Source organism: Mus pahari, chromosome 5, assembly GCF_900095145.1.
Source record: "Mus pahari chromosome 5, PAHARI_EIJ_v1.1, whole genome shotgun sequence".
Taxonomy (NCBI): Eukaryota; Metazoa; Chordata; class Mammalia; order Rodentia; family Muridae; genus Mus; species Mus pahari.
The window spans coordinates 34234279-34248923 of NC_034594.1; the positions used below are offsets into that span (position 1 = coordinate 34234279).

Genomic DNA, 14645 nt, shown 5'->3' on the forward strand with positions numbered 1-14645 from the left:
TTTCAAATGCTATCCCGAAAGTTCCCTATACCCCCCGCCCCTGCTCCCCTACCCACCCACTCCCACTACTTGGCCCAGGCCTTCCCTTGAGCTGCACACATCTTAAGACAACCACCTCCACTTCTCCTTTTTTATGCTCAAATGTGCACTGCACTTACCTCAGCCACAAATCACTATGGAGAAGTAAGGCTTAGAACTAGACATAGTTTTTGCAGGCATAAGCAATGTCAAGTTCAGTGAATTATAATTTGCTTTAGACCAGGTTCTGGGTCTTAAGACAACTTTCTGTATTCTACTCAGAGCTTATTTAGCTGGTGCCTTGCACATATTTTACATTCAGTAACTTTGGGTGGCATAAATACAGGGACACGATCAACAGCAAGATTTGTAAATAATAACTAGCACATATTAACAGGACAGTTACTGTGCTGTACACTAATGTTCCCGAGGCCACACATGAATCCTGAAGGCTTAGACTGTAGTACTGTAATCCTTTGGGGGCTTTTATCCCATATTGATTATAGCATTCTCATGTTCTGTAAGAACTGTCTAAGTTGGTGCTCAACCGAATTGCTCAATTAACGGGATTGTTCTTCTAGAAGTGTCAATATCAAACTAAACTTCTCCTGCTATTGTAATTATTATTAGGGTAACTTATTCTACAACCTAGCAATACAAAGGTGCTCACTGAAGACTTAGGGATAGGTGAACACTCTACGAAGACTTATCCAGGAAACCTTGTTTTTGAATGTTAGGAAACACAAACACAAAAGTATCCATACTGAACTGGATATCTCCCTGCTGGCTAGCTTTCACAGTGCTGGAAGACGTTATGCATGGGGGCTGGCGGAGAAAAGGCATCCACAGTCTTACCCAGCTGTGAAGCCTAGGGACTATGATACCAACCTCTCAGGTAAAATGTGCATGACGGTTATGGAGGTAACCCAATATCTCCCTGATTGGATATGAGACGCACTTCTGAACTCCATAGTTGGTACTATAAATCCCATTCAAAACTCCATGGTTCTGGCATGTCACAGGTACTAGAGAAAATTCCCTTCTGTTGTTTAAGTTAACAAAGTGCAGAACTACTTTCAAAGCACATATTTATACACACAGGCAATGACCGCTCTCAGCACTAATCAGAGAGGCCTTTCCCCCATGGTCTGCAGTGAATGCAGAGGCTCGAGGCTCAAAGGGTGCTATCATGGTGGCTGAGTAATCACCCTTAAACTAAATATTTATCCTCTCACCTCCAAAGCTCAGAGGCATCAGGGAAGATGAGTTGAAAAGAATATAAGAGCCAGAGGAAAGGCTGCAAGTGGTCATCTTTTGGACCATACATGATCGCTGCAATCACAAGCCCTCAGCAACTGTGGGTGACACAACTTGCTCTGCCCCAAAATGGGCTCAGACATGGCCTAGGCATGAACACTTTACTGCTAAAGTCTGTTCAACTGATGGATCCAAGGAACGAGGGTGCCATTGCCTTCAATCATGTGCTCCCTGGTACTCCACAGAGCTCCAATGGAAAGTTCCAGGCCAATGGTTACATAGATGACTCTCGTTAAAGAAAACAGGGTCATAAAGGAGACTGAACATAATGCATACTGGAAATGGACAAATGGGGAGACACCTCATAAAGGCCAGAGGAAGATTTCCGTTTTTAAAGGTGGGGGAAGATTATAAAGTTTTTAAATAAGTAACGTAAGACTGTATATGAATTTCTTTAAAAGTATCACCAATATCCAGTCTTCGGTTTCATACGCGGTCAGAATCTCAGAGATTAAAGAGGAGCAATGCTCAGAAGGTGTATGGCACACAGCGAATGCTCAATGAATTCTCAGAATAGCAATGTTTAGAAAAAGCACACTGTGCTCAGTCCAACACCCCCAAATCGGGATGCGAACTTTAACTTTTCTAACCCAAACATAGTTTTTAGAACAGGGAAGTGAAAAGTTCAGCAATTCCCCTTTTGCACCCCTCAGCTCATCACAGCAGAAGGAAGGCGTGTCTGATGCCAGCGCATTCATACCCAGGCCCCACACATCACAACCTCTGAGGCCAAGCTGTGCACTCCCCGAAAGCCACGCAACACAGCTGACAGTGCATCCATCTGGTATGCCTCAACACACAGGTGTTAGGCTTTCCTGTGTTCAACTCCAGGCTTGCATGCACTTGATTCTGTTCCTCCCATGTGTGCTATTCCAGTCAGCACAGCAAAGCAGCAATAGGAGCATGGTGGGCACAGGAAGCCTAGGAGACTGTTCACAGTATTCACACTCTCCCGAGCACGGTGGGCACAGGAAGCCGGAGGAGACTGTTTACAGTATTCACACTCTCCAGAGCACGGTGGGCACAGGAAGCCTAGGAGAATGTTCACAGTATTCACACTCTCCAGAAGCTGCCAGTCTTTCTCATCTCTGTTGGCTACTGTTACAAAAAAATGTTTCTCTGACACAGTAAGTTAAAAGTGTCTCTCCGTTTCTCCACCACCTTGGGGAAAGTCAGCAGAAATGGGAGATGGGACCAGGGGAGCAGTAGGTGGCAGACAATGTTGTTTTATTCTGAATTGTTTGGATCCTGGGACACTCAAACACAGGCAACAAGGTTGGAGGTACTGGAGAATTTAAAAGCTTTTCAATGGAGAAAATGAGTTTACTACACACGCGTTAACAATCTTAGTTTGAAGAATGGATGGATGTACCAGCTCATACTGTAACTCAGCATCCACTTTAGCAAGTGCTAATAAGCCAAATACCAAATACCAAAAAAAAAAAAAAAAAAAAAAAAAAAAAAAAACAAAACAAAAACAAACAAAAAACAAAAAAAAAAAAAAAAAAAAAAAAATCCAAACTTCCTCTGTCCTTTCATTAGGCCTAATTCCCTTTCTTCCAATTATTAGTAAGGAGAGGCATAAAACAACAGCAAAAGGACCGGATTCAAATGTGAAAATGAGCTTGAATTTAGGGCTTCCACAGTATCACGATGAGCCCAAGTTCAGATGTGCAGTGCATAATCAACTCTAACGACAGACTCAGACACTCCGGTTTTCGTTAGAAATTGGTCAGCTGTGGCAGATACTATAAGGCCATCATCTTCTGTGAGTTTGCACTCAGTTCCTCCCCGGCAAGAGCCTTCCCCAAGCAGGTTTCTCTTTTTACCCAGAAAACCTGCAGAGGCTGCTTGGAAAGAATACAGCCAACCCCCTTTAAAAAAACAACTCTAAACACGAAGCACAACAAGGAAGATGAGAAGCTGAGCTGCCACATACTAAGCAGATTCTGAAATTCCCAGAGAGCCACCAAAGAGGAACATCTGGCACAGAGGCCAGGCAGACACATGGAACGTAGGCAGGCTCACGGAAGAACATCACCACCTCCTGCAATGTCAGAGGAGAAGCTCTGCTGGTCACCGTTACCCACGCAATGCGCAGTGCCTTTGAGGTAAGAATCGTGTGCCCTCTGTGGCCAGGCTGATGTTTACTGGGTCCCTGCCAGCCCTGTTCCCACAGTGGCCCTCCCTTTCTGTCCATTAGCCTCCCACTAGACCAGCTGATCCATTGGCCCTGCTTTCCATGGTCTGAAGTCCAAACCTACATAAATAATGGCGACATACTTACTATCTTTACGTATTTCCAGCATTCAACAACAAACTAACTTTTCAGTACCACTCTCAATTGTTTCTAGAGTATTTCAAATTTGGGATCCATCATAGAATAATAATATCAATAGTAATAACAACAATAACAACAACAACAACAACAACAACAATAGCAGTAAAGTCCTCCTGCCCCCATGGAGCTTACGTTCCACTGACAGATTTCCCAGACTGTACCTTGAAAAGGACAAGCTAGTTTCCAGGCCTTCAACCTCCTCACCCCCACCCCAGCCCACCCCACTAAGCCTGCTCAGTGAAGGACATCACTGCTATCTGCCAGCTTCTTTTCCACCTATTCTCCTGAGATACCAAAATGCTGTGAGGTTTGCCACTAATCATCTCTGAAATGACTGGTCTTCTGCCCGCCTCACCCAGCCTTCTCCTATCGCTCTTGTTGGCGACCCTCTCTGAGCTCCTGCACCCAGCCCCACTTACACCCTGCTGCCATGGCGACCCTCTCTGAGCTCCTGCACCCAGCCCCACTTCTACCCTGCCACCATGGTGGTGGTTCTGAAGATCTGCTGAGACCACTGCCAAACACTCACAGGGTGTTGTCTCTCTGGCAGCCCAACCATCTGACCCCACACTATGCTCTCTGGCCCAGGAACCTCCACCTGCCTCGGGTTCACGCCTCTGCCTCTTCTCTTCTTGCCCCAGCCCCTCCTCTTCCTCCTGACCTGCTGGACCCTTGCTTATCCTTTAAGGACTAGCTCGGCTGACCTCTGCTCTGAGCAGATGTGCCATGCTCTGCCAAGGTTGCCCACTTCCTCTTCCCTTCCCATTCTGGCACTGCATGGATCTGCTTGCTGTGCTCCCTCTGTTCCAGGCTGAAGACTCATCAAAGTGAAGGTCAACTGTGTCCAACTTGGATAACCAAGACGCCTCCTACTGTACCATGTCTCACATGCACAAGATACACAAAGACCTGCCCATTTTGGGTAACCCTCTTGCTTGCTCTAGACTCAAAGGCTTTTGTTCTGCCAATGACTGACGCTGCACTATTCTCTCTATCCCAGAAACCTCCACCTGACTTTGGTTCACTCCCCCTGCCTCTTCTCGAACATGGATACTCTGCTTCGTCCCTCTCTCCTAGTGGCTTGCTAGGTCCCTGCTTATCCTTGAAAGACTCAATGCAAAGAACTCTTTTTCTATAGACCATAGAAGGTATGGGGTGATCACTCACTTCACTTCTTGATGCAACAGCCCGGTGCAGTGGGGTCAGCCACATGTTGTCCTTGGCATTTACACGAGCTCCTGCAACCAAACAGCACAAGTTAGGGCCACAACGGAGTCAAGGGCTACATGTTGCTCCTATTTGCCTGGTATAGCCAGCCAGCAGATCTTTTCTATGGGTTGTAATTTGACGAGATTTTATATGGGATAAAGGAACCAACAGAAATCTGTCTTGTCCTGAAGTCATATTAGTCTCTTAGTACTAGCCAGATATTTTGATACAAGAATCTATGTGGCATGAAGTTTTCAGACAAGAGCCTATGCAGATTGTTCATAACTTCATGCTATGGAGCAGATAGACAGATTCAAGCCCATGACGAAACTGGCTCATACTGAGAGACATGATCCATGCTTCACTGAAGCCAGGTCACAGCACAGGATATGAATGAAAGCTACATATGAATGGACTCCTGGAAAACAGAATACACCTTGTTCCCTTGACATTTCCAAAATTTCCCATGGGATCAAGACTACCAAAGGTGCATTTGAACAATAGGAACATCCTATACAAAGCTTTGGTTCAGGATTTTGATAAATCTTCCTGTCAGCATGTGGTGGTTTGAATATGCTTGGCCCAGGGAGTGGGGTATTTGGAGGTGTGTCCTTGTTGAAGTAAGTGTGTCCTTCTTGGAGGAAGTGTGTCAGTGTCGGGGTGTACTTTAAGACCCTCATCCTAGCTACCATCAGATGAAGGTGTAGAACTCTCAGTTCCTCCTGCACCATGCCTGTCTGGATGCTGCCACACTCCCACCTTGATAATTAATACTCTGAACCTGTAAGCCAGCCCCAATTAAATGTTGTCCTTAGAAGAGTTGCCTTGGTCATGGTGTCTGTTCACAGCAGTAAAACCCTAACTAAGATACAGCTCGAGACTGTTTCACAAAGAGCTGTGAACAGGAAGAGGGAGAAGGGTACCTATAGATGCAGTGAGAGGCATCCATTCAGGTCTTAGGATAGTGAAGATGCTCATGAAGGTGGAGTGGAGGCATGAATAAAAGAAATTAAAAGGGCAAGGAAAAGGAAGAAAAGCGTGGGCAACCTTCTGATAAGAGCTGAGGAAGTGAGTCAGGTGGAAGCAGAGGTTAATCACAGAACAGTATTTTTAACTGAAAACCATCAGCAGCATTGACCACAGAAAACAGTGTCATCCTCAAACAAAGGGGAACCCACCCCCACCCCTCCCCCTCCCCCTCCCATCTCACTTCATTGGTTTGAGATGTCATCAGACACAAGTGTTGTTTTGTTTTGTTTTGTTTTGAGAGCTCAAGATTATTGTAGCACGCTGTCGAGATTGAGAGCCACTGACAAACTTAATTTTAAACAAAGTTAAGATAACTTGAAAAATCACCTTTAACCAATTTTATCTAGTCTAAATGGTTTTTTTAAGCCCCTTACCTGCATGAAGACCACAATAGAACAAGAATCCCTGAGCTACATGCTCTGAAGTGAAATGGGTTGGCCAGATAGTGAGGTTTATGGACAAAATCTGGGATTTGTATTTAGACTTCAGCAGCCACTATTCCAAGGACTCAAGGCTTCTAGTCTGTAGAATAAAGCTAACTAAGCACGTACTAACCAACACTTCCCTGCTTGCTTTCCTGGGGACTTGAGAGAGTCAGAGGGGTGGGAAGTCATTTCACATATCACAAAGCACTAGAAATTTATTAGCAGTTCTTATTTCAAAGTCATCCCAATATCTCATCCACCCCTAAGTCTATGGCTAAGATATTCAATGGCTGCGAAAATTATACTTCAACACAAAGAACTATCAACTATGAAATAACAAATAAGCATATTCTTTCAGATTTTCACTTAAATTTTAAAAATGTACTTTCCGTGTGCACGTGTTTGCTTGCATGTGTACATGTACACCATGTGCATGCCTGGTCTCCACAGAGGTCAAAATTCCACAAGCCCTGCAACTGGAGACACTGATGGTTGTGAACCACAGTGTGGGTGCTGGGAACCACAGCTAGGTCTTCTGCTCGTCAGCAAGGGCTCTAAACTGCTGGTCCGCCTCTCATGGCTCCCAATACACACCTGCTCGTTTTAGTTTTCTTTACCTTAATCTGTGTGTATGTGTTCCACTAGGTTCTTGGAATCCAGAGAAAAAACTTAGATTGTCAGGCTTGGCATTTGGTGAACATCTTAACCTGTCAAGTCTTCTTGCTGGCCCCGTGAGCACATTCGTTTTTTCTTCCTTTAAAGAATCATGGTGGGGGAGGGGGAGTGCACAGAGGACAAAATAGATTGTCAGAGTCCCTGGAGGTGAAATTGCAGGGGCTGTGAGTCACCCAATGTGGGTGTTGGGAACTGAACTTGCCCTCTGGGAGAGCAGCAAAGACTCTTACCCCTAGGTTTTCTCTCCAACCTCATTAAGCATTTTTTTAAAAGTAAAAACTCAAGTGTTATTGAGTCCTAGGGCTAAGAAAACCCAGATGTGATTAAAATAAAACAAAAAAATGGAGAATTTTAAAATAAAAACCCATTGATAATAAGGAAATCTAAGATTTTTTTTTTCTCTTAAGTGTGGGCACCAAGAGAGTGGTTGTTATACAGCTTTCTGGTTTAGACAGAAATGGCATTCATTCCTTGATCTCCTAGTAGAACATTCTGGAAGCTAGTCAACCCCTTTAAAATCACCCACCTTTTCTTACATCTTCATTATGTATAATGAAGCACAAAGTGCTTAAACCACATTTCTCTAGTTAACTAAGTGCATGGTCATTATGTTTAAAGCTGTTTCTTTGGCACTGAGGTAACAGATATCAAGCAGGCCTCACACCGCCCTAAGAGCTGGATACGGGCCTAGCGTTTACAGTTTGACAAAGAACATTGTGTGTTTTCTTTTAGTTTCTTTTTTTTGTAAACATAAAAAGTTGATACAAGAAGAATGGCCAAGTGACGAACATATGGAAAGATGCTAAAAGTTCATCAGGATAAAGACGTGAAGGCAGAGCTAACATAGTACTTCATGATGTCGACCAAACTGATGGAAGCAGTAAGATGCAAGAGTGAGCCATCAGAAAATGGATGGAGAAAGGCAGACTAGGCATGCAGCCAGTGAGTGGGGACTGCTCAGGTCCTGAGGGGGTAGGGACAACACGCACGCCATCATCTAAGAAAACCTATCACATGAGCAATTCATCTCTCATATGCCCTTGAGAAAGACACACACACACACACACACACACACACACACACATATACACACACTCAGTCCTCACACTCACATACACCCACACTCATACATCACACACACATTCGGTCCTCACACTCACACTCATACATCACACACACACACATTTGGTCATCACACTCACTCACACACACCCACACTCATACATCACATATGCACTCACACCACACACACTCACACACATACTCCTCATAAACACACATACACATGTACTCTTCTCACACACACTCACATACAATACACGTGCACACACACTCACTCCTCATAATCATACACTCGCACCACATGCACACTCACACACACCTGCACACACACTCCTCACACACACTCACATACAACACATATTCACTCCACACACACTCATACATCATACATGTACACTCACAATACATACACATGCACACACACTCCTCACACTCACACCCACCCACACTCATACATCACAATGCACTCACACACACCACACACACTCACATACTCCTCACACACACTCACACATGCACACACACTCTTCACACTCACACCCACCCACATTTATATAATCAAACATACACACTTACACACACCACACACTTACACACATACTCCTCATATACACACTCACACATGCACACACACATACACACACACTCCTCATACGGACACTCGTACCACACACACACTCACACATACACACACAATCCTGCTGGAACTGGAGAAGTGGCCCATTCAGTAGGCTGCCTGTCATGCAAGCATGACACCTAAGCTCACGTCCTCAGAAGCCACATTTTTAGAAGCCAGGATGAGGGCGGAGACAGAGAACCCTGGAGCTCACTGGCAAGCAAGTGTAGCCAATCAGTAAACATCAATTCATATGTAGTATGACCCTATCTCAAAATAAAAGTGACAACCAACACTGACCCGTGATCTCCACATGCACATACCTATATACACAAGCACACACATACCAGAGAGAGAGAGAGAGAGAGAGAGAGAGAGAGAGAGAGAGAGAGAGAGAGAGAGAGAGAATGAGAGAGAACATGAAAATAAGCTCTCCTGAAGTTGTTTAATTTTGTTTTGTTCTTTGAGACACAGATTTACTCTTTAGTGCAAGCTGATCTGGAACTCCCTGTATAGTCCAGGCTGACCTTGAACTCACCAATCTTCAGATCTCAGCCTTCAAGTCCTGCAGTTATAGGTATGTCTGGATAAAATATAAGGAGTGTGTGTGTGTGTGTGCGTGCGCACGCGCACGCGCGTGCGTGCGTGTATGTTTCACCTAAGTTGTATTGTTCTCATTTCCTTGTTCCACTTAACAAGATGTATTTTATATCCATCTAGGTTGCCATAGAGTGAGTCAATTCCTTCTCATTGCTACATATATTCCAATATGAACATGTCATTTTCCAGACAGTTCTTATTGTGATAGATAATTTGGTCATTCCCAATAGCTTTCCAAAACCTGCAAATAACAGGCATTCATAAAGTGACTTCTGATAGGCAGTTAAAGATGGACTTCGTGTGTCACAGGTAACAAACACACAGCTTTTGCTTTGATGGTGCCTAAGCTCTCAGAGCATGGCGATTCACACTCACAGTGTCTAAGACTACTTAATTCTCCCATGTCTTCAACAATACTTTATATTACCTGCTATCTTAAGTATGACGAACCTGAATCAACATTGGATTACTCAAGGACAGAGAGCACATGTTATATCCCAAAAGGTGGGGGGAGAAACTTCTGGACATGATAGGTAGAATCATTTTTATTGCAGTAATGAATTCATGAGAGTATTTGCAAATGCCTGAACTCACCAAATTGGGGGATGGGGTGCACATAGTATAAGTTTAAAAATATTGCAAATCTGGTTGGACAGAAATGCTATCTCATACACTCATAATTTTTCCACTATGTTTGTAATACATTTTCTGAGAATTTCTTAGTTCATAGTCTTTGTCCATTTCCCTCATATAGTTTTTGAATGTACATTTGCCTAGTGGCATTGTTATTGCTATCACTATTACATACTGATCATATTTAGTTTTATGCAGATACAAATATGGCTTTCTATATTAAAATGGTCCCAAGGAGGGTCCGAGGCAGGGCAGGTCCACCCGCACGGACACTGTCAGGTGCTTCAGAACTGGCAAACTCTCCTGGAAGTGGAAGACACTGACCCCTTAGTCACTGTGCTTGCCCTCCATACTGGCATGCTAGGCCACTGCCTCCATGAGCTAGGACAAAAACAGTGTTATCTGTGTGCCTCTCCCTGCCTTACCATCCCCCTTACCCTCCCCTCCCTTGTTCTCCCTGCCTTACCATCCCCCTTGCCCTCCCCCTCCCCTCCCCTCCCCTCCCTTCTCTCCCTGGTTCTCCCTGCCTCTCCATCCCCTTCCTCTCAACACCTTGGAGACTCTTATTTACCTCTCAGGACTGGGTCCTTCATGAATATTCATAACTGATTTTTCCAAAGGAAATCCTGTGTTATTTACCTGCCTGTCAGCACCACTGAAGGACACAGTCTGTGTGGCTAACAACTTCGAGGCAAGTGCTCTTTTACCCAAGGACATTACAATTCTTAATTGCAAAAATAAGCATTCAATATAAGTGGCTCTCTAGAACCAAAGCTCAGCTAAGAATTATCAGGTGCAGTTCTAACTCCCAAGGAGGCAGGGCCTTCCTTTATCCCTACCACCTCTCTGTTTCAGTCCCAGAGACTAAAGGAAGGGGACTCTGGCCATCTTTTCCAGAGGCAGTATTTCTGTTATTACCCTTGTCATCTAGAAGTGTAAGGGGGAAAAAGAACAGTGAGGCTATCAGCATGGACACTGATGAGAGACCCATACTGACCACAGGCAATCAGTTCAGAAGGTGGGTCTGTCCAAAGACTGGCTAAACAGCTTGCTGAGGGAAGAAACACTCAAGAAAGAGTAGATGGAAGTATGACTGGACTATAGAACAATTGCATTGCTATTGGATTTCTCTTTCTGTCAAACAGACCAGATCTTCCTGCAGCTCAGGAGTCACCTTGGAAACATGTGTGATAATGCCATGTGTGGAAACTGCTTCTTGAAGTTGCTGCTGGAGCTAGATTACACACTCACCAGACGGCAGCATGTTGATTAATATTGCACCAGATTTGTGCCCATGATCAGCTCTGCTTTGCTTAATCAAACTCCTTTACCAGATTTTTTTAAAAAACAAAAATCAAATCCACGTACAAAGAACGAATATCTGTTAGGCACAAAGGAATAAAAGACCATGTGCCACCGGATCTGCAGACAATTGGCAGTATAACTAGTAACCATAACTGGGGAAAACATCACAGGAAATCATTTTGCACAACTATCACTTGTTTAGTAGCATAGACTTTGGTACATGTAGTTTTATTTTATGTATCTGTGCAGGCATGTAGATGGTGTGTGTGTGTGTGTGTGTGTGTGTATGCCAGTACACATGTATGTAGGCTATAGGTTAACCTACATGATTGTTCCTCAGCATCTGTCCACCTTGTTCTTTAAGATGAAGTCTCTTACTGAGACTCAGAGCTCACAATTGGGTTATCTTGGCTGGCCCAGACTTGGGATCCTGCTGTCTTTACTTGCTCCATTCTGGGATCACAAGCACACACCACCATTCCCAATTATTTATATAGCTGCTGAAAATCAAATGTAGGACCTACACTAACACAGCAAGCACTTCACTGAGCTACCTCCCCAGACCATACTAAGTTTATTTTGTACTGAGCAATTAGACCTGACAAACTCCCACAGCAGAGCATGCATATACATTTCTTCCTCCAACCCAAGGCTCCGTCACCCTAGTTCACCCTGAATTTTGCTATAAGATATTCTGCTGTGGCCATTTTCCTGTGGGCTCTCTGCTTTCCTTACCTCAACCACGACCTGGATGTTCCACCACGGACTAGTTCTCACTGCCCACTCTCCCCATGTGTGCCTTGATCCTGACCTGGCCAGTTCCCAAACAGAAGTTGAGTCAGATGAGGAAATCAAGCCAGAGTGACAAGCAGTGATAAGAAGGTGGAAAGAATCAGCAAGGCCTATACATCCTGAAGATACTGCCCTGCCCCCCAACACGTCCGCACAGAGACACTCAGGGTTCTAGCTGCCTGGTTAATAAGAGACAAAGTCAGTAATAGCTTGGTGAACTTGGATCTTTGCATGCTCTGAGAGTTTGCCCAGCAGCAGAGAGCACAGCTTTAACAAGCTATTCTGGCAAGGTTAAATTATTTGTTCAACATGGGAATCATTAGCGCCTCGTTCATTACGAAATGAGAGAACAGTGTGCCTGGATTCCCCAAAGGGTCAGCTGCCAGATGAACTCTCAGGACTGAAATCACTATAGTCGTATGATGTTTCTTTAGGGATGTAAAATATAAATTGAATAAAAGTCCTTTCAGGGAAAATGGGAGCTACATGCACTGCCAAAGTTGGCGTCTGTTGAATAAATTACTACAGAACTTTCTCAATTTGATGGGTGGAAGGGGGAGGAGGAAAGACAATGTCTTGCAAACTGAACCAATGCTAAATGAAAGAGATTAACAAATCAGTAATTCCAAGACCAAATGGGTCTACAGATTAAGATGCATACAACAGCTTCTCCTGATACTCCTGAATCAGCCACAGGGACAGAAGATGAGGATTCTGTGTTACATGAAGGTGACATGAGACCAAGTTTATCAAGTAACACTGGTCCCATATGGGTGACCCTCATGATGTAGAATTAAGAGCTTCCCTTTCAAAGCTAAGGCCAGTGGAGCAAGAACTTGGGGCTAATTTAACTTGTTCTCAGCCACTCCCCTTGCCCATTTCACTGACTTTGCTCTCTCCCCCTATGATATAACTTGAGAGAGAGAGAGAGAGAGTGAGTCTGTGTGTGCATGCAAACACCTGCAGAAGATGAAAAGGGTGTTGGACCCCTGGGAACTGAAATTATAAGCAGTTCTGAGCCGCCTGATGTGGATGCTGAAGACTGAGCTCAGGCCCTCTGGGATGGTGTTTTGACCCACAGAGTCATGTCTGCTGTCTCTGGGGCATCTTTTAATACAAGTTGAACATTGCCTATCCAAACTGCCTAAGCCCACAAGTGTTGCAGAGTTTTAATTTGGAGGGCAGAATTTTGGTCTGTTCAACCCAAGCCTACACATGAACTTCGTTTCTGCCTCATACATGCCTTAGACATATTACAGTGGCTCATCACATTATGTCAGGTGTAGAACTAACACTGCAGCATCATATGTCATCATGTCAGCACTTGGAACATTTTAGACTTTAGACTTTCGGATAAGGGAATGCTCCCCCTGAATGATGATGTCTTTGTGATGATATTATTGCTTGGGATCATTAGGCGTTGTAACCTTACAATTCTTTATTTTACACATTGATTCTATGTATGACTTTCCATAGACCAAATTTCAGCTGTGAGGGCAACCATCCAGGTATGCACTGGCTCTTAGCTGTGGTCTGTGCCAACACCCCACAATGCATGCTTGTTAGGACCACAGCCCAGAACACCCTCAGATTGTCAAAAGAAAGATCAGTTCTTGAGAACACAAAATCCAGCTGTGCACAGGCACACTAGCTTTCACATACATTATACTCCTTTCCTGGAGAAATTCACCCAGAGAATGGGGACACCATAAACCCCAAAGCAACACAAGCTGTCTGCGTCAGGGTTTCTATTCCTGCACAAACATCATGACCAAGAAGCAAGTTGTGGAGGAAAGGGTTTATTCTGCTTACATTTCCACATTGCTGTTCACCACCAAAGGAAATCAGGACTGGAACTCAAACAGGTTAGGAAGCAGGAGCTAATGCAGAGACCATGGAGGGATGTTTCTTACTGGCTTGCTTCCCCTGCCTTGTTCAGCTTGCTTTCTTATAGAACCCAGGACTACCTGCCCAAGGATGGCACCACCCAAAATGGGCCCTCCCACCCTTGATCACTAATTGAGAAAATGCCTTAAAGCTGGATCTTATGGAGGCGTTTCCTCAACTGAAATTCCTTTCTCTGTGATAACTCCAGCTTGTGTCAAGCTGACACACAAAACCAGCCAGTACAGGAGCCTTCCCTGTGATACAGCACGGTTCTTTCTTCACCGTGGTGGTGCATTTCACAGCTCTCACCTTTGCACTGCATTGGCACATTAGCATTTCCCCTACTACTGCAGACAAAGGCAAACCCTGAGTACAGGCCTTTTGCCTTGTTTGTTGACAATGGCATTTCCTCCAGATTTTAATCTCTCCAAACAAAAACCAGGAGAAGAAAAAGCAAATTGGCCTGTATACAATCTACACTGAGGCACACAAGCAGTGCTCAGGTATATTCCGGGTATCTGCCCAGTGAGCACTCAAATGGAAAATCACATCATGGTTTTGGAAACCTGTTTGGTTTCCAAACATACAAGATTCTAGAACTGAAAGCATTCACACCTTTAAATCCAATGAAATGTTAAAAGTACAGTGGAATGAAAAAGAGAATATTATAGACCAGAAGAAATGGAGATTAGATATGACATGATTCTCATATTTGGCCCCAATTTTTACAACTATA

At 44.2% G+C, this 14645-nt stretch overlaps 1 protein-coding gene across 4 annotated transcripts in view; it reads right to left on the bottom strand.

Annotated features, from left to right (window-relative positions):
- Window positions 1-14645, bottom strand: part of Ankrd44 (ankyrin repeat domain 44) — a 277518-nt gene that overhangs the window by 128335 nt on the left and 134538 nt on the right. For all 4 annotated transcript variants that reach the window (XM_021197304.2, XM_029538308.1, XM_029538309.1 and 1 more), the window contains exon 4: window positions 4844-4914. In XM_021197304.2, the coding sequence (XP_021052963.1) occupies window positions 4844-4914 (71 nt within the window). The remainder of the gene's footprint in view (window positions 1-4843; window positions 4915-14645) is intronic.